Source organism: Mchenga conophoros, linkage group LG15 (genome assembly GCF_057382185.1).
Source record: "Mchenga conophoros isolate Kocher_MC1m ecotype Shallow Benthic linkage group LG15, M_conophoros_male_GT1.1, whole genome shotgun sequence".
NCBI lineage: Eukaryota > Metazoa > Chordata > Actinopteri > Cichliformes > Cichlidae > Mchenga > Mchenga conophoros.
The window spans coordinates 13,646,927-13,668,308 of NC_140540.1; the positions used below are offsets into that span (position 1 = coordinate 13,646,927).

Sequence of the window (21,382 nt, forward strand, 5' to 3'; positions counted from 1 at the left end):
CCCATTACCCCTCAATTGTTCAACAGAGCCTCCCCCTCTGGCTTTTTTTCTGAAGTTTTACGGCTGACTCAAGGAGAAATATTTAGAATTTTATCACAGCTATCTTGCTGTCACTGTCCCCTACTCTGACCTATGTCACCCTGCCTTACTGTGGTGTTATCAGCGTGTCAGCCATGACAGCCTCCTCATCCATTTCATGTTACTTTAAGTGATTTCCTTTACCTCGAAATACCCTATACTCTCGACAGCTTGTGGTTGAGGAAACATTTACTCTCACGTGCATTTCATCCGGTCTTTGACAGTTGATTGAGGCAAGATAAGCTACATCTACATGGCGGTGGTAGCAATGTGAACGCAATGAATGACTTGGGTTTATTTTATTAAATTAGAAATACACTGATGCACGCCGTCTTTCTCCATCTTTTTTTCTTTCCTCTGATCCATTTCATTTGTTAATCTGAAAAAAACAAAACAAAACCTGACAGCGCTGCGCCACAGCCACCACCCACCCAGTCCAGCAATCTCCCTTCAATTGCTGGATGATCTCCTGTTGACAGGCCAAGGGTTATTATCATGGTTTCAGGGCCAGGAATGCTACTGCACTTCACAACAGATGTCTTTTCAGATCCTGACAAAGCCACCCACAGAGATGAGGGGAACAGGAAGAAAAAAATGTATCACTGTACTCAGCTGACCCACAAAAGATGTTCTTAACAGGCTGGATAGTAGAAATTATAGGTGTCTGTATGTTCTTATCCTAACTGGCATCAGAATGTCATGCCAGTCTTGTCATGCATATAGCAATCCTTAGTTCTCTGTAAAAACAGTTTTTGGGGGGTTTAAAAAATTCGATTCACTGTTTATTTTATTGCACATGCTTCCACACAGTATCACATGAGTTTACAGTAACCTGATGGTTGATAATGGAAACTAACATGCTGCTCTGAGAACCAAAGCATTGTGGTTGACCCCTCAAAGTCCTTCCTGAGAATTTTGTCTGAAATGAGGTGTACTTTTTCTCACTCTTTAGTTGTATCATGCCTCTTTATCACCATTACTAATAATTAGGAAACGTTTTGACTCTCTTTAAGGTCCGACTATTACTCTAAAATAGCCACAGCATTTGTTTCTGATCTAAAAAAAAAAGAAAGAAAGAAAGAAGAAGCAGTTGCTGCATTAAATTTCACTTGAAGCATTGAGTGGGAAAACAAGGGGGGTGCTTACAGACATCTTTAGACAGACAGTTGTACAAGCAAGGAAGTGTCAGACCCCCAGGAGCCACACCTGCCTGTATCAAAAGCCTTTTCACATTGTTTTGTCTTCCTCTTGATTACTAAGCCAGACTGTAATAATGACCAACAGAGGGGCCTGTCATCCGGGAAGGATGCACACAAACTATTACACATACTCACGCAAACACACACACTCTCTTTTTCAACCTATCTGCCCAACCCCAAAGAAAATGGTATGTAGTCAGAATCTCTTAAATATACACAGTAGTGTTATAAAGTCATGTGAAAAACAGTTTCCACAATCCTCTGAAAAACTTAGTGCGCACCAAGATTCTTTTAGCTAACCACCTTTAGAAGCTATAACTTGAAGTCATCATTTACTGTATGACTGTCAGTACGTCATTCTCTCACATTGCTGGGGAGGAATTTTAGCCCGCTCTTCTTTACAACATTACGTCAATTCATTGAGGTTTGCATTTGTTTATGCACAGCTTTCACCACAGCATTTCATTGAGTTTTAGGTCTGGACTTTGACCAAGCCATTGCAACACCTAGGTTATTCTCTTTTTCAGCCACTGTCTTGTAGGTTTGCCACTGTCACTGTCGGACAGATGGCCTCACATTTCACTCTAGAATTTGGCATACAGAGGGGTTCATGACAGTAAGGTTCCCATGTCCTGTGAATCCTTAATAAGCCAAATCCTCAACCCTTCATCACTGTGCTTCACATTTGATAAGAGATGTCTGCGCTGATATCCTGTCTTTGGTTTGGTTTCCACCAATGGTCAAACATATCTACTTTGGTCTGTTCTAGACATTTTTCCAGAATTGGTTTGTACATATGGAACTTAAGTCATGCTCCAACTTTAGCATTTAGCTTGCTAACTGGGGCCTAAAGAGTCTGAAATTTGACTCTTGGGTTTTTTGGGACATCCACTCCTGGGAAGATTGTAGGATTTTACACTTGAATTCTCCAAACCAACAAACTACCAAAATGTATGCTTTTATAGAGATGCTCACTCTTTTTGATCATCAAAAAACCACTTGAATTTAAATTTGCAGCAACTGCACGCTATTTACGTTTTTGATTCCTATGGAAGTAGATAGTGTGTATGAAGATTTTCACAGGACTCTAGAGAATCCCATAAAAACTCTCTTTTTGACATGTCTTTATGTGTGTTTGTGTATATATATATCTGTTTGTCTATGTCTATATCTATCATATTTTTTGTCTCTAAGGAGCAGCCTCCTCATATTTTGGATGGCTGTTGAACAAGTAGCCATCCATGAGGCCAACCTGATCCATGCAGTCATTTTTTTAGCCACTTGTAGAATTTCCCCTCACTATTTCTTTCTCATACACCCACACACATACATGCTTAACTTCCTTTTATATTTTGAACAAAGATCCACAGGAAGTCCGACTGTGACCCCTGAGCTGATGCAATGTGCTTAGCTGTATACGTATTCATGCTTACCCCTTGCTTACTTTGTAAGTGCCCTCTTCAGTGAGTGCAATCAGTTCCTTACACAGGAAATAATAATCCTTTGAATCTCACCTTGACAATTCTTTAATTATTAGCAGTGCTGACCAAAATACACTTCTTGTGTGTGATGGTTTTTAAAACAAAGTATCAAATGAAATACCTTCACCAAAGGAGCATCGCTCTATGAATCACAAAAGAAAATGAGTTTGCAGGCACTTGATGAGCACTTAAATTGTTTAAATACAGCAAATGGGTATCTTGGAGTTACTTGAAAACACTGATAACTGTCAATACAAGGAGTATTAAAATAAGACATAAATGAGTTAATCGAAACAAATCCTAAATATTAACAATATTAGTGAAAAACCAGTTTAAATACAGTGTTCTTTTGTCTTCAGCTAGCTAGCTATAGTTGTATCAGGCTAATATAAACTGTATTAATCAAGGTAATGTGCCGGATGAGGGTTAAATTGTTAGAAAAATTTAAAAATTAAATCAATACCACATGATGACAAATGCTGTAATAATATAGGAAGAAGATCAAATAAAAGAAAAAAAAATAAAACTAAAAAGACTGCTTTGTTTAAGGGGATGGGGAAATGTAAGCAGTGGAGTTTTGTCTGATGCAATAGCGTCTACAACCTGCAAACAGCTACTTTATCACTTAACAATTAGGTAACTGATGTTATTTAGGTCTAGATAAGACGGTGAAGTGAAGTTATCATCTAAGCTAGAAAACTTAGCTAGCAAACTGTATCCGTGCATAACAAATATACACATATCTGCGCATTAGTTCCAAGTAACATAGCAAAGAAAAAAATACCTACCAAGATGGAGCACATGTTCTGTGGTTTTTGGTTCCTGTTAAACCACATTTATTTTATTTATTTTCTTTTTTGCCCACTTTGCAATTGTATCTGTTTCATTTCCTGCTGTCTTGGTCAGGTTTTTCACTTCTTCTGCTCTTCTTGTAGCCAGCCCCAAGTGGCCATTTAAGGAACTGTAAAATCTATTGCTTGAGTGCTAGCTTTATTTTTTTAGCCTAACAGTTAGCTTAGATTAGCATAGAGAATGGAACAGAGGAAGTAGAGTGCAGAGACTCTACCAACTACACCAAAAACAAAGCAAAACAAAACAAAAACAATATGCTAGGTCATCTCTTGACTCAAACAAGAAACACTACATGTGCAGGCTTGTACTTTATAGTATTTTTCCCTTTGTGCTAGGACCACAGTTTTTCTCATACAAAGCTATCTGTGTAAGTTTGTACAACTTCACTTTCAATGGGCAAACAAGAGAGTAATACTGAGAAATACAAAAAACAAAAACTTTTTTTGGCACTGATGAACTCTGTGCTAATGAGAGTGCTGCTATTATTGTAACGTCCTGTTTGAGCAAGTGAGCACAAATGGTGCGACTTCATTTTTTTTTTGTCACAAAAAGAGGAAGCTTACAGTTATTCAGTGACAACACCAGTGACATCATCGGGTGCCAGCATGTCTGTCGGCACATCTGAGTATGTGCGACTACTTAGAAACCAATGCAAAGACACATGCACGCACACACACACGCACGCGCTTCAGACCAGTCAGACAGCGCTGTCTTCCACCTGTCTCCAGCGTTGCCCGTCCCGGTCATTAAAAGGGTCCCAGAGCCCCACTCTAAGTGCACATGTCAACTGCAAAATTACAGGGCACGCACAAACACATATTTGTTGTGTATTTTGAAAGGGTAATATCTGTCTGCACGCAAGCAATACGTTCATTTTCCTCCTGATAGCTCCTCCTCTTCTCTTTGTGACAAACCCAGAAAACAAAGCAGGTAAGGTTCAAAGACAAAACAAAGGAAAGGAGATAAAGACAGGAGACAGGTCGAGCTGATGGACATATGACATAGGGAAACTTATCATTTCCCTAACGATTCTCCGGTTACTGTGGACTTCACCACAGTGATTACAAACCACTTCTTTAACTGAGGTCGAAGTATCATGATATCTCAGTTTTGTTCTACCACTTAGCTCCCCCTTTTTCTAACTAATAAAGACCACAAAGCCACTGCAGATGCGTGTGATGAAAGCATCGCTGTTTGAAAACATGAGTGCCAGACATTGGCAAGACTTGATTCAGTGTAGCGGGAAGAAGTGCACAGACAAGTTTGACCGGGAGGAAAGACGGAGCATAAAGGAAAACAAATTGCTTCAACTGAAAGATGAAGATCTATTTTCAGACAGTGACATCATCGTTTCTTTTCGCTGCCATTACTTCTGGGTGCGTGAATACGACAAGGAGCACAAACAAGCAATCAAAAACCCTTGGCACCTGAAAGTTGTGTTGTTTTAAACCTGCCTTTTTATTCTCAGCTCTTTCACCGCGTTGCCTTTGGGTAACCTGAGTGCTCTCTTTCCCTTTTCAACATAATCGGTACAAACAATGGCAAACGTCTTTTCTCCTCGGGGTGATTGACTTGGTCTTATTGCGGTTCTTATTTTATGCTTTTCTGCTGAATGAAATCTCGGCTGTATGTCTGAATAGATGCTGACAGGACCTTATTAGCTGCGTTATCCCGAAATACACAGACGTGAGATCACTAGTGGACAACATTGGGCTTGTTGTCACAGCTCAAACCCAATTTTATAATGGCTGTTTTGTCACTTGTCAACATACGGCATGAGTCACGGCATCTTGCCTTAGCCCGAGAGTCAATGAAAATGGCACAGTAGCACGTCTGAACACCATGACAAAGGCATTTAGCATTTCCTATAATTTTTGCACTGGTCACATCCTTCTTCCACGTGTGCTGTAATTTCCCTCGGCTGGATACTCAATAACATCCTGTTGTCTGAGGATATCTGAGGGGACAGATTTTACTGACCCCACCACCACCGCATCGTCACACACTGTTATCCCAGCCCTGGCTAATGACAGCCAGCCAGGAAGCTGTCCCCTGTGATCTCTGTGATTAAAAGCATCCTTATTATTGCCTGGGTATTGTTTTGTTGTGTGTGGATCCCTTTGGACTACTATTATTAAATCGAATTACTGGGACTCGACTGTGACACCAAGAATCTTCGGGAAACACTTCATAAAAGGAAAATGCACAGTGACAGCATCTGAGATGAAAAATAAAAAAATGTCACAACTAACTGCACTGACAGATTACATGAAAACTAGTCAGCCTGTCCCATGATAAAAGATTTATAGCATACATAATATTTTGCACAATGTTGATCTTACTTTTACTCTTTAACTTAAACCTATTTCTACTTTTTTAGTCACTTTTGCATATATACATTTGTACACTGTCTCACAGCATAAGGCCCTCACTTTGCGCTTTGTTGCATTTTTACTTACTTATTTTAACTATGCTGTTTATTTATTGTAGACTGTACTATTTTTATTCATTATCCTGCTGCTGTAGCATGATAATTTCCCTTATGGCATCAATACAGTATCAATCTATCTGTAGATGCTGAAGAAAAGCTTAAAGACAGAGCTGAAGAAGAGATCTACTTACTTACATAGCTCTTATAATGACTAAGCGATGTACAGATTTCACAATCCGTACAAAACTTAGATCTGTTTAGCACAGTTCATCTTGGTACATTAAACTGGTTTTTCCAGTCAGGTGCTGATATCAGTGTCATCTCTTCTCCTTAGATGGGCATCATCGGCAGCTTTCTTTATGCTTTACTGATTTGTTCGTTTTCTTTTTGGTTCGCATTTTAGTCAAACCAAAACCAAAAAGAGCTTCACACATGCAATGAAATGCAGTGCATCACAGGAGCCAGCCTGAGTGGAGGTTTTTTGAATGAGATAAATTTGTGGTAACTCTACACGGTGACACAACAGGTGGTCATCCTTCTTAAACCCCTGCGACAGAGACAGGTGCTTCCGACAATGAGGGCTAGAGTGGGGGTGGGTGGGTTGCGTGGATCTCCGGACAGGCTTTGGACAATGGTGGAAATTGGGCATGGGGGGGTAATTCATGCATGGGCAGCTCCTGGCCCATCCCAGCTCTATGTCAAATATACAAGTGCATGAACCCAACTACTCTATGAGCATAAAATAGTCCGCATTGCAAGGTAAACACAAACATGCTCATTCAAACTGTTGAGTGTTTTTTTTTCTCCTCAGTTTGTCAGGGAAACAGAGGCGTCAGAGGACAATGGCCTGACAATCGGCAAACAGGAAGAGATCCCCTTCACACAGAAGGGTATTCCTGAGTCCAGCTTAAAAAGGGAAGAGGGCTGGAGGTGAGAGGGGCTGTGGGGGTGGGTGAGCGCAGCGACAGCACTTTGACCTCAAAACACCACCACAAACATTTCCGACCTAAAAAAAAAATCCATCTAAAGAGATCATATCTATCCGCCCAGGAACAATGCAACAACCCGAACACAGCAATGACACAACCTGAAATATATCCCGCTCGCAACTATATTTTCTCAACAGAGGAAAAGACAACACAGGTGAAACACTTCTTGCTTTTCCATCACCTGCACTTAGCTTCTCTCATTCTTTACTTTCATTGTAAATTCACCCATGAAAAGATCTCACTGATTAAGAATCTTTTACAGTTTGAACTTTTCAAAGCATTCCACCCGGTTTGACCATGTGACAGCCGGGAAATGCTTCAAGCCAAGTCTAAAAGTAAAAACACTTTCCAATCTCCCTGCAGACATCTGCACATCTGATCGCCAGCGGTATCCCAACAATGTGTTTCCTTTTTGATGCAAACGCAACTACATAATTAAAGCTGTCACAAGCCTCTTATCTGCATACCTCATGAATGACATGAAGTCAAAATGTTGCGTCACAGATAAATAAACTTATATAAAACAAGCTAGATCACTGCTGGAAATACATTTAATTCCATTTAAAAATACACATAATAAGCCAAATAAAACTAAAGCCCATCAGTTCTCTAAGAAACACACTGTATCTTATAATTAATCACTTAGTTCCGCTCATTTCCTCAAGCTATGAGCTGCCTCGGTGAGCCTTATCCTGCGCTATCAGTCATTGTGTAAGAGTAGGTGCCAGAGATAATAATGGTCAAATCAGCGCTGATTGATTAAGCAAGAAGTGGAAGGAAGGGAGGGGACGATGATGAGCAGGAAGCAAAAAGAGGGAAGAGTTGACCGTCCTCTTGTGCTGTCAGATAGATAAGGCTAGTGATGGAGATTCCCAGTGGACTCAGATAACCTTTACCAATAATGTCACTATTTAACAAAGCTGCTCTGTTTAGAGTGGACTGCTAACCTATCAAAAAAGAAAAGAAAAAATAAGATAAACACTGTTTACAGGTCTATACATATTGTGTATTCATTTCTAAATTGAAATGACTTCTACTGGAATTCCAGCTTTATCAAGCTGTATTAGTCTATTTTTGCAAGTAGACTGAATAAAAACTACAAAGGTCAATAGCAAACACAGAATTCGAAACTGTAGATGCTGATAAGCATCTGACATTGTTTTGAATTCCTTTTAAATTTACTGTAGCAGTTTTTTCAAGAAGTGTTTCAAAGCTTAGCTTAGACCTTGCCATTAAACACTTTATGCTTGCATGAATCCCTGATTTAGCTACAGTTAGGTACAGACTATTTAAACTATTGCATTTCATTTCTTTGTCAGTTATGTTGCTTCTTTAAAGAAGTGTGTAGGCCTACAGGGGAAAGTACTGAACCACGTAATCTCCATTTTATTTTTTTTATTGCACGTAATAGACTACATAAATGATTTCACATTAAAACCTTTTAATTGAGGTTATTAAATTTATCTTAAGTGGTTGGTTAAATCAGGTTCCAAGAATCGTCTTCTCGCTATTGGCCAACAGAGGGCGCTGTAAAACATTGGTTGACAGTCAGTGAATTCTCATGAAAGCGCTTGTTGGCTGTGTACAAGCAGCGGTATCTTTTCCACACAAAAGCTTCTGCGGTTTAAGTTTATGTTTTACAGGGCCGCGAGAGTCATTTCAAAAGCACCTTTCCAATCTCTGCGGCAGCTTTTTTGGTTACGAAATTCCCGAAAACTGACGTCCAAAATGTCCTTTCAGTATCCCCAGGCTTACCGCGACGAGTCAGTTGTAAGTAAATGTGGGTTGCTAACTAGCCTAGCGTGCTAATAAGCCGGGATGCTTAATCATCACGCGCTTTCATTCATTGAAAAGAGCGTTCGCTTTGTTAGCATGCTAGTTAGCTTAGCCATCACTGGTAAACCGAGATTGGCTATGTTGACAAAAATGCATGCATTTCAGAGATAGCCATAACTTAACTACAAGTCCAATTTTAGCCTTTCAAGATGCTACGTGATTAACTTTACTAAACACTCTGGGTTTATAACCCCGATTGCTCAACTCTGTTTTGCTTAGCTACTTCACCTTTTAATCATTCCTCTGTGGCTGGTCTCAGGTGGATGACTATCATGGCTGCAAAGTGCCTGACCCTTACAGCTGGCTGGAGGACCCTGACAGTGAAAAGACACAGGTAAACTCCCCGTTACCACTCAAATCACCAGCGAATTCTGTATTTTTTTACTGCCATATTTAGTTGTTGTGTCGCGTTTTGTAATTAAGAAATGTGGGCATGTGATTTGATAGTTAAGTGTTGGTATTAAAAGTCACGGGCGCATTTAAAGCGTAGCATCTTTTGATTTCTTTCTTTCTTTTTTTGCATATTTGTCATACTTACGTGTTTCAGATGAAGCACCTTTTAATATTAGTATAACCCCAGTACATATAAAATGCTTAGCCTATCAGAGGCATTATAGAACAACAATATTGGATTTTCATTTATATATTTCAGTTCTTCCATATTCATTATGGATTTCTGTGGAGAGACACTTGCTTAAAAAGCATAAACTAAGATTAAAAATTATGTACAATCATGTACGTGTACGTTTTGAGGACACGTTAGCATGCATTGTAATCTGTGCATATCAGACAATTGGTGCACCGGCGTTAAAGGTTTTGTGAGTGAGAGGGATGTTATTCAGTTATGTCCAACTCGTGAAGGTGAACTTAATAAATTGTGCATAAATAATCACTATTTATTCAGATTTGGATGTACGTGTTTTTAAAATAGTTTTATGTGTGGTCAAATCGATTTGTATGTGGATTGGAACATGCATCTGTGAGTCCTCAAATGTTACACACAAAGTACTGTACACATTTGTAAATCATATTTTTCTCCGTAGGAGTTAGGATGCCGATCGCCTGATCCCTGCTTACCTGTGGCAGTTGTGGAATTGGGGTTAGGGTCAGTTTCGGGGGGGTTTTCGGGTCAGGCGGATATGGCAACTTGGCCTTGCAAGACTACTTTCTAATCCCTTACTCATTACTCATAGTTGTTTTGTTCTATTTTCATGCACAAAGAATCAGTAGTTGTTGGGTCTGTATGTTTTTAGTGTCTCTTGGTATATTTTAAACTTAACCTAAATTAACAGACTCCTTCAGTTCAATAGATCATGAGACATGAGAAATGAAAAATATGCAAATGTTTAACAAAATTATCTTCTCTAATTAGTATGATCTACAAAACCTAGCTTGTTTGGAGGTTTGGATAGCTTTTTTCCCTTGGGAAAAAATAAGATCTTTATTTAAAAACTGTATTTTGTATTTATTCAGGTTATCGTTGATATTAAAGTTTGATCTAAAACATTTAATCATGACAAATATGCCAAAAAAAGAACTCAGGAAGAGGTGGATACTTTTTCCACAGCAAAGATATCTGCTAAATAATTATTTGCTCTTTTGAGCAGTCTGTTGAAATGATAATGGTAAAATGTAAAGCATGGTTGTATTATGCTTTCTTCCATTAGGCCTTTGTCAGTGCCCAGAACAAGCTCACTTTGCCATTTTTAGAGCACTGTGAGGTGCGAGAGCTGTTCAAAGAGCGCATGACTGAGCTGTATGACTATCCCAAGTATAGCTGTCCCTTCAAGAGAGGAAGCAGGTAAAGCTTGCTGCAACTGATTCCATAATAATATTTTTGATGTTGGATTTCAGCTTTAGTGTTAGATGACAGAGTGATTATGTGACATTCCAGTAGCTTTTCTCTTTGTTTTTTAGGTACTTTCACTTTTACAACACGGGCCTCCAAAACCAGAGTGTGATGTATGTGCAAGAGAACCTAGATGCCGAGCCCACAGTCTTCTTAGATCCAAACACATTTTCTGAGGATGGGACAGTTGCTCTGCGAGGTATCAGTCGTGGCTATTATAAAAGCAAAGTACCCATTTTACTGATATGAAAAAATATGTTGCCTGCATTTCTGGATCGTGTGCTCTTTTTAATTTTAGTAATACATTTAGTTCAAAATTGCCTTTAAAGTAATAGTTGCTTCATGTGGTAGTTTTTACTCAGTTTTGAATAAAAATCTCTACAAATGTAGTGTCCTCTCTGATGTCTAAATTTTGTTAAGTTTCCTTGTTAACATTCTATTTATGTTTCTCTGATTTCTTCAAGGCTATGCATTCTCTGAGGATGGAGAGTACTTGGCATATGGCACTAGTGCCAGTGGGTCTGACTGGGTGGAGATCCGCTTTCTGCGCGTTGAGGGCGCCGTGCCTTTAGAGGACCGCCTGGAGCGAGTCAAGTTTAGCTGCATGTCCTGGACCCACGATGGGAAGGGGCTTTTTTACAACTCGTATCCTGACCAGGAGGGCAAAAGTGATGGTAAGACTGTGTTGGACAGGATTCAAACATTCTCAAATACTAAACCTTCATTTGGCTGCAGTAAATTACCTTCAAAATATGAAATACTTGTAAGATAATTGACATTCTTGGAACTCAGTCTGCCTACCTAGCCTCATGGGACAGGGCTCTCTGCCAGGACAGAAGAAAATGGATTAATGGATATCTGCTTAAGGACTCGCTTTTCTGTGCACTGGCCAGTTACCATTTAAAAAAGCTAATGAAAAGCTAAATTGTCATTAGATAATTGCTAGCGGCTTCAAATGTATATATCTCCAAATGCAGTCTACATAGACTGTTAAACTGCATGCAGCAGCAATGTCTGCTCAAACGTGAGTGGAAAATAAAACTTGATCAAAGACAGCATTAATGTATTATTATAATTTTAAAAAAAAAACAACAACCTTGAATTAAGAATAAAAAAACAGGAATTACAGACATTTTCATACACAGACCTCTGTTTTCATAGACTGAAATTGCTAACCGACTGACAAGCATTTCAATGGCCAGGTGAGGCCTGTTCCATTGTTATTTCATGACAAATGAGTCAAAGTGCTGATTTTTTTTGTAACATTTGTAACAGCTTTTCACTGTCATCATTAGACTAAAAAACTAAAAACCAAAAATAAAGAGATCCGGGAGCTTTAGACAACAAAGTTGGATGATGACAAAATTATTTTCATGGTTTAGAAAAGTTTGTTTACACTAACACGACAAGAACATGACAAATTGTCAAGGTACAGCAGGAAATGCAGCAGTTTGCACTTTGCTGTAAAGTGAAAACTGCTCATTACAGTCAAGAACAGGAAGACCAGATTAGATGTTACCAGAAATCATCTAAAAGAATCTGCATTGTTCTGGGAAGGAAATAAAAAACAAACAAATTTGAACTTTTTACCAGATGATGACAAGAGAAAAGTATGGAGAAGCGTGCCACGTTACCAGTCAGACATGACTTATAATGTCAGTGGAAATGGATCACTGGTCTTTATTAATGATGTAAGTGTTGAAAGAAATAGCAGTATGAGTTGTGAAGTGTACAGGTTTATACTCGCTCGGTTTCAGCCAAATGCTACAAAACTCATAGGACAGTGCTTAAACAGTGCAAATGAATATTATCCCAAAGCATACTGCAAAAGCAACCAAAGAGTTACTCAAGGCAAAGAAATTGGATGTTCTTCAGTGGTCAAGTCAGTAAGCTGTTGTCATTCCAATAGAGCAAAGTGCACAAATGCAGAAAGACTCACAAACAAGCACCAAATGAAGGCCTAGCAGAGCATCTCCAGGGAGGTGAACCACAGCATTTGGTGATGTTTGCCGGTTTTAGACAGTCAAAGATTGTAAATGATTTTCATCCATGTAAAGTTACGTTTGTATGTCCAATTACTTTTGAGCCACTGGACAATGTATTTAATGTCATAAGGCGAAATGTTTGTCATTTGTCAATATTTGTTATTTTCTGTTTATTGTTTTGAAACCTTTTGTTATCTAGTATTATAAAATTTGCACCTACTCGTAACACTCTTCGTCTTTTTGTATTCGATTTTGTTTTTTGCTTTCAGGCACTGAGACCTCCACTAACTTGCATCAGAAGTTATACTATCATGTTCTGGGGACTCCACAGTCTGAGGACGTCCTATGTGCAGAGTTTCCTGATCACCCCAAATGGATGAGTGGAGCAGAAGTATGTGTGAAGTTGTTTGTTTGTTTTTTTCCCCTCTAGTGTCATGTCATCAAACTTGGACAGAATGCGTGTTTTAGTTGGCATTCAGGTGCAGTTTAATGATTGCAGATGTACTGTAGGTATCAGAAGATGGGCGCTACGTGCTGCTGTCTATCAGAGAAGGTTGTGATCCTGTCAACAGACTGTGGTATTGTGACCTCAAGACCACTCCTCAGGGTATTACAGGTATTCTGTACTTGTTTCTCTTTATTTCTCAAAGTATTTTGGTACTTTAAGACAAATATTGTTCTTCTTGTAGTCTTACTCGCTTAACAGTTTGATTTTAGAACTGAAATCCTTGTTTGCTCAGGACTTTTGCCATGGGTAAAATTAATCGACAACTTTGACGCCGAGTACGAATACGTGACGAACGAGGGCACATTGTTCACCTTCAAGACCAACTTAGACGCCCCTCGTTACAGACTAATCAACATCGACTTTGCCTCTCCGGAGCAGAGCAGCTGGAAGGAGCTCCTGCCTCAACATGAGAAGGATGTCATTGGTGAGGTTCTGCAACACGTGCATGACCTTTTCCCTATAAAATATGAAGCGTTAGCAGTTTAGCCCTGTCATTAAAGGTACATTTCAATGTCATTCATTCTTTTGCCATGTCTTCCTTGCAGTGTTTGCCACCTGTACATACTCCAGCTATTTGTTCGTGTGCTTCCTCCATGATGTGAAGAATGTGTTGAAAATGTATCGTCTGAGCTCAGGAGAGGAGCTGAGGACCTTCCCTCTTGATGTTGGATCCATAGTAGGGTTCACAGGACGAAAGCGAGACTCTGAAATCTTCTATTATTTCACTTCTTTCCTATCGCCAGGTAATATAATGCAAAAGTTATTATTTTTAATCAAAAAAAGCTATTTTGTTTATCAGATGCCTTGTCTCGCAATTTCTACCTGTGCAAATATTGTTGTTTAAGTGAAATAAGTCAACCTTTATGTTAAGTTTGTATAAATAAGAAACAAGTAATGCAATTTTGTTCTCATTTCTAAGTTCCACGTATTATTTCATTAAGTAAATTTGTACTGTCTTTAAGAATTCACTGATTGTGAAGTGATTTCAAAATAGTAAAGAAAATGAAACTTTTACTTTCTTTTCATCTAGCCATCATTTACCACTGTGACCTAACCAAGGAGCCCCTGCAGCCCCATATCTTCAGAGAGGTCACTGTCAAAGGCTTCAACCCCTCCGACTACCAGACCACACAGGTAACTAGAGCCTAGACTGGGATTACCAGTGTTTAAATAGGTGTGTTTCATTTCTCTTTAAAAATAGGCTGCGGTAAACACATTTATTAAAAGATATCTCAACAGTTAATTATGCATAAATGCCCAACTTTAACCTAGTTTTTAAAGTACTGACCCAGCATTTATCCAAAATGACAGACATAAAACGGTGGTGTACAGGCCAGTTTGTACCCTGACAAACAAAATGAAGGGTTTTATCAATTGTCTGGCTCGAAAACGGCAAACTGAGGGCAAACTATCGGCTTAGGGTTGTTGTAGAAAAGGTGGGCTAAATCAGGTATTGGTAGCATTTATTAACGTAAGCAGCACTCAAACTGAGCTTTCAAAGTAGTTTTTTTTAACTAGAACTGTACCCTAATAGTCAAATCATCAGATATTTGTTTCTTAGTTTAATTTTGTGATTTTTAGATGTTGTATGTTTCTAAACATGAGGCTATAAACCAAGTCAGCATGGGTGTGTTCACAGTAGTAACTGTCACATGTCAGTTCACCTTGTTGTGGCAAATAAGCAACTTTTTCTGACTGAAGTATAACGGGAAGGATTGCTCGGCCGTCATAGGAGACATGAGCCCTTTCTCTTTAAATGTAGCCAAAGTAACAGCCATTAATTCTGATTTATTAAAAAAAAAAAGATTGATTGCCAGATGGAGTTGGAAGCTGGTCACCTGTGGAGAGAAATGAAAGAGAAAGAAATTTTGCAATTAGTCATAAGATTTGAAGCTTTTATGTTATGATAGATGTTGTCAGTGTCCCTGGGAAATGATTATGGGCCAGGAATGGATGACCTGACATAGCTGATTTTATATTTAAGTGGTTCAGATTCCTGAGAAACTTGCAGTAAATTGTCCTTTAGATAGTCTAGCCTTGGCCAGACCATGTTTCAAATTCTTTTTACTTCCTCTGTACATATAGTGTCCCAGAGTTAGATATATTTATATACTTCTGCTGAAAACAGTGGCCTCGAAAATAGCTCTGTAAGTGTAAAATGTTCACGATTCAGACAGGATTTTAAAAGAGCTCCTGTCTTCTCTTGTCTTCTGACTCAGAAACAAGGATAGACTGGTGATGTAAGCTTTACTGTTCTTTACCTTTTCGTAATTCACTTCCCATCTCCTTTTGTTTCCCTGACAATCTTTTATTTTTTTTTCTCTCTCTTGTTGTCTCAGATCTTTTTTCCCTCAAAGGATGGCACTCAGATACCCATGTTCATTGTTCACAAGAAGGGCATCAAAATGGACGGCTCCCATCCAGGTTTTTTATATGGCTACGGGGGCTTTAACATCTCCATCACGCCAAGCTACAGCGTGTCCAGACTCATCTTTGTCAGACATCTGGGAGGAGTTTTAGCTGTCGCCAACATCAGAGGAGGAGGAGAATATGGGGAGACCTGGCACAAAGGTGAGGAGCTTTTGACACGTAATTATAAACATGACTACAGAGCTCAATCGCAAGGGCATGTCCAGTTTGCCCTGTTAGAAAACGCCTGTGTTTGTGTGTGTTTGTAGCACATACAGTAGATTGTGTCTTGTCTTTCAATAATGACATCTTTAGCTAAAAGTTTGAAATGAATATATTTGCATATTGAGAGATTCTGGAGTTTTCTGTGGCTGAGGAGGCATAAATGTTGTTTTTAAGAATTTCTAACCTGACAAGCATAAAAAAACATATCAGACACACATTATTATTCAAAGCAGAATAATTTTAGATCTTTTCAAACGTGCCTGGAGGGAATCTTTTAAATATTACCAGCGCAAAGTCCTCATTTACATACTTTGTATTCTTTTTTTTCCAGCTGGCATGCTGGCAAATAAACAGAACTGCTTCACAGACTTCCAGTGTGCAGCTGAATATCTAATCAAGGAGGGATACACTTCTCCCTCCAAACTGACTATAAATGGAGGCTCTAATGGTGGCCTGCTTGTAGGTATGTATGCTTCCACTAAAGAACAAGATACACTAAAACAATATAATCGCAGCAAATGGATATAGATGATGATGTTTCTGAATCCTTGGTGTCCTGTCTCAGCGGCCTGTGTAAACGAGCGGCCTGAGCTGTTTGGATGTGCAGTAGCTCAGGTGGGCGTCATGGACATGCTGAAGTTCCACAAGTTCACAATCGGGCACGCCTGGACCACGGACTTTGGCTGTTCAGAAGACAAAGAGCAGTTTGAATGGCTGATCAAGTAGGTGCTCTCTGACCACAGTGTAGATTTTAATGTGTATTATATACTGTAGGCTGCATTTACATCAGCTGCCTTTCTTTATACATTTTAATCTGAGCTTCACTGATTACATTGGCTACATGGACATAAAAAAATGTGTTTCCAGTCCCAAGTAGCTATTAGCTGAAAGCCTGGCATATTTCAGCATGGTGTGCAACATGTCCTTTAAAGAATTGAGGAAACTGGACAAGTGGAGGACAAAAGAAAAAATTCCAGGCCTAAAACCCTGTCTGTAGCAGATAAAGTGTCTGAAGGTCATTTCCTTGAGGAATGGGGATTTAAAAAGTCCAGTTGTCAAGAAGCCATTGCTAAGGAAGAGAAACAGGGAGGAGGCTGAGTTATGCCAAATTACACAAAGACTGGATTGAAGATCAGTGGTAACAGGTCTTTATGGTGTGATGAATATATACAGAGGCTGAGATGTAGTGGTTTTGAGCTACATCTCAGCCAGTGGTGTTGGTGATCTTGTCAAATTTTAAGGAATTATGAATTTGGAAAACACTCTCAGATTTTAATCCACCAGGCAATACAGTTTGGAAAGCATGTGATTGACAGCAGCTTCATTTTTTTTTTAGCATTACAATGATCCTCAACACACAGTTAATGCAGTAAAAGCATACACAAATAGAAAAATAAAAATACACCATGAAACACTGTCAGTCATGGATGGGTCTCCCCAGAACCCAGACTTTAGCATTACTGAAGCAGTGTGAGATCATCTTGACAGAGAACAGATCAAAGGGTACCCAACATCCAAAGAAGATCTTTGAAGAATCCCGAGGACTACCAAAACATGACAAGAAATCTTTCCTAAGAGAGTTCAGGCTGTGTTGAGGAATAAAGGTGGTCATACCAAATATCGACTTTCATGCTTATTAGAATTGTACAGTCTCAGCTTTTAGCTTGTATACTGTATTCCCTTGTGTTCGTTTGCCCATTTTAATAAATAACTTAATCTGTGTGGTAATTTTTTTTGCAAAATATAAAGAAATAAGGATTGGCTCAAGACTCTGGCACAGTACTGTATTTTAATGAAATATCTAATTCCAGGAGTTATCCTTGAGTCTTGATTTGAGAACTGAAGCTCACAAAGAAATTCAGAACAAACAAAATTACCCGATTGTTTCGTTTGTGATGTAGGATAGCAGTGTGAATATTTTAAGGTTAAACAAAATACATTTTGTACTCCAACATTATCATTGCTCTGACATTTTTATAGAGGGATTCTGCTGTTTACTTAATATTTAAACGGTTGCAGTCCTAACAAAGATCCCACTGGTCCTCTCTCGCAGATACTCCCCGCTTCATAACATCCGTGTACCAGAAGGCAATGGGGTCCAGTACCCCGCTGTGCTTTTGCTGACAGGCGACCACGATGACCGGGTAGTGCCTCTGCATTCCCTCAAGTACATCGCCACTCTGCAGCACATTGTAGGTCGCAGCCCCAAGCAGACAAATCCCCTTTTCATCCTTGTGGACACAAAGTCAGGCCACGGTGCTGGAAAGCCCACCAGCAAAGTCATTCAGGAGGTGGCTGACACTTACGCCTTCATCGCTCGCTGTCTCAACATCTCTTGGGTCAAATAACCTGCATCTACCTTTTAAAGTGTGTGGGGTTTCTTTTTTTTCTTTTTTTAAATCCTTTGGTCAAACCATATTTAGAATACCGTTAATACCAGAATACCGTTAATACCAGATGTTGACACATTGTTTATAGCACTGCTACCTTCCCCCCCCCCCTTTTTTTTTTTGTGCTGATCTGTTCTTGTCCCTCCCCCTGTGTGAGCAGATTAGATCACAGAGTCATCAGGCTCTGCACAAATATAAGCCAACATGCATCTCTCACACCTAATGTGTTGTTTGTTTTGTGTAGTCACAGGGGGCTCTTTTCAAGGATGATGCAGTAATCAGCCAATCAGCCGTTAAAGTCATGAGGTGAAAATAGCAAAAAGTTCATTTCAAGATTGTTCCTGCTCCCTTTGGGTGCTGCAACGTGATGTGTGTGTATGTAATTTATTTCTGGATTGTGCGCAGAATGGAGTCTGTTTGATGTCAGATGAAATCAGTACATACAAATGTTAGTGACAGTATTACACGGATGATGGTACTGCTGGTGGATGAAATGAAAACAAATGCAAAAAAAAAATCGGTTGTTTCCATGGGAAAGTGTGTGTGTGTGTGTGTGTAAGTAAATGTCAGTCCTTACATTAATTTCAGACTGATGATTTCTACCTCTTGACTTGTGCTGATTGTTTTCCTTTTCAAAGGGAACAAAACACAATGCCACAAATACAATAAATAACTTTTTCAACAGTGACTCATCGGGATCTTTTATTATTTGTGTATGTTAACAGCTATGCACCTTCATGTAGTAAATAAAATTACACTAGGGTAACAGCTCAGGATAAAAATATGAAATTTGATTGTCCAAATTGAGGAATAATTCTCCGATCCAAAGTGGCAAGTTTGAGTGAAACAAATGAAGGCAGTGAATAAAAAAAAATCTTTTATTTGAGATAATCTTGGACAAAGACGGAAATATTTTGCTTTCTATTAAAAAATATAATGAAATAATAAGCTGGGATATGAATCGGTCTGTTGTTCCCTTTCACAGACAAAGAGCAAGTCAGGGCGTCTAGATCTAATCTTGAGTTCTTGTGTGGTCTTCCACCAGGGGGCAGTCACGCTGAAAGTGAACAACGGGTATAGCAGCAAGCACAAAATGAGGGTGGTCTCACAGAGGAAGCCATGAGGATTAATAAACGTACATGTTTCATGTTCAAAAGCCTCTCCGATGTCCCACTTTTGGTTTTCATAAGCATAATCAGTCACACCTGAAACTTTTATAATCATCTCAAACACTCCAGTCTGTGACCGCGCCTTTAATGAACAATACATTACAAAATAGCAAGAAGTTGAGCTTCATGATGACTCTTTCATCATTTATGGGTTATATTTTTATTTTTTAAATGTTTAAATGCATATGAGTTAGTATGAAAACATGCACAAATTTCCAAATTTCTTTTATCTAAATTCAAACTGGTGTGCACCATTACATTACATTTTTCACAACATTCAAATAAACTGATATCAAATTAGAAAAACGTCTATTAGAAGTGAAGTTAAAAAAAAAATTAAATTCAAATGCTTTGCAAAAATGTCAATTTCAGATAAACAAATTAGATAAACATAATCTGAAGACAGAAAAAATGACAGTTTATATGTTTCATTTCTATTATTTAAAACACCCAATAAACATTAAAGATGGACATGAAAATACTCATGGTTTCAGATTCAGATCATTTTGAACGTGCTCAGTGTTCCAGCAAAACCAAATTACTCGTCATGTTATGAAACTAAAACAGTCGTGAAATCTGACGCCAAGAAGATTCAATTTTTCTTTTAAGTTTTGAGAATGTTTTCTGACACAACACTGACTCGCTTTACTTAAAACCAAATTATGCTGCCTGTCTTAATACTTTAACATCTGTTCCAGCTCCCCAACAACTTTGGGTGACAAAGATCGGCTAGTGCCTCTGCATTTCTATTTAACCTATTTAACTTTAGGTTAAATAACTGGAAGAATGAACAGCTACATTGACTGAATAACAACCAGAGCCAGATATAGGCCATGCGCAATAGAATCAAACGAGCTAGTTGACCAAACTTATCAAAAATGTTAAAAATAAATAAATCCCAGTCGTTACAAATAACTTTGTCAGCACTCAATGCCTCATCTAAGGTTTGCCACCCCCGCTTTTAATCACCTCCCAGCCAATTTAGATTGAATGCGCACGCGTCCACATACACCCGCGTGGGAAATCAGAGGATACTGGACCACCAGATGGCGCATAAAACCCCGTGAAATCCTGCTGCCTGCCTACATGTAGACTGGTGTGTCAGTGAACTGATCCTAGTGGTAAACTTCACAAAAGAAAAAAACACCCTCACTGTTTCACTTGTCTGTGCTGAAGCTGGCGGGTCATCACACACAAAGAAAGTGGTTTATAGGATTAGCCCATGCATGACCTACATTATAATATTATGTTAAAACATCCTATTATAAGTTGGCTTTAGGTGGAAATAACCATCACATGTGGCAATAATCTTATCAACTTATGTCTAATGAAAGCGGTGAAAAAGATCCTCATTTCTGATTGGCTGACACATTCGAAGACATTATAACGCGCCCGATGAACACACACCTGTGGTTATAAGCATTAACGCTTATAATCACATGTAATAATTTAATAGTTGCGAATGTAGCTTTTTGTATCTATCTATCTATCTATCTATCTATCTATCTATCTATCATTTTGTCTCTCTCTCAGTGTGAGGTACATTAATAACAGTGAAGTTGACTGCCTTTATCAAACCGATGGATGGCGCTATTTATTCAATCCCACCCCCCACTTCTCAGTTACCAGTCGCTGATCTGGAACCAGCCAAGCTGCGCTATTCAACAAGGATATGAAGCTGAAAGAGTCAACAGCAGACATCAGATCAGTGAGGAAAGTTTGGGGTGCCTGAAGGAGAGGATACATTATAGTAGGCTAATAAAAATTTTGGGGTTTCTTCTGTGTGATCGCTTCACGGGTGATTAGAGTGAATATTTATGGTAATCTTGTAAGGAAAATTAATTTGAGCTTACTGAGTGGTGGGTAGGTCTTTTAAACGGGCTGGGTGGGGGATGTTAAGTATGGATCTTCATCAACAAGAGAAAGAGAGGGAGAGAGGTGGGGATGGTTGCGAGCATGTTGGGGGGAGGTCATAGATGCC

General features: G+C 39.0%; 1 protein-coding gene across 1 annotated transcript; it reads left to right on the plus strand.

Moving 5' to 3' along the window:
• The first annotated feature begins 8,572 nt into the window (after nt 1-8,572).
• Nucleotides 8,573-18,918, plus strand: prep (prolyl endopeptidase). The gene is made up of 14 exons (XM_085246647.1): nt 8,573-8,800; nt 9,126-9,200; nt 10,534-10,667; nt 10,784-10,914; nt 11,180-11,389; nt 12,970-13,091; nt 13,211-13,316; nt 13,441-13,632; nt 13,754-13,951; nt 14,239-14,342; nt 15,548-15,779; nt 16,174-16,305; nt 16,408-16,564; nt 17,896-18,918. Exons 1-14 carry the CDS (start codon nt 8,663-8,665, stop codon nt 18,188-18,190), a joined length of 2,226 nt encoding a protein of 741 aa, XP_085102773.1. The 5' UTR covers nt 8,573-8,662; the 3' UTR covers nt 18,191-18,918.
• The last annotated feature ends 2,464 nt before the right edge of the window (nt 18,919-21,382 follow it).

What these genes read in the sequence shown, in the direction of transcription:
- prep (XM_085246647.1), top strand. Translation starts at nt 8,663, where the DNA reads ATGTTTTACAGGGCCGCGAGAGTCATTTCAAAAGCACCTTTCCAATCT. An exon ending in CTTACCGCGACGAGTCAGTT is followed by an intron (nt 8,801 to 9,125) that starts GTAAGTAAATGT and finishes GGCTGGTCTCAG; the next exon opens with GTGGATGACTATCATGGCTG. An exon ending in CACTCCTCAGGGTATTACAG is followed by an intron (nt 13,317 to 13,440) that starts GTATTCTGTACT and finishes TTGTTTGCTCAG; the next exon opens with GACTTTTGCCATGGGTAAAA.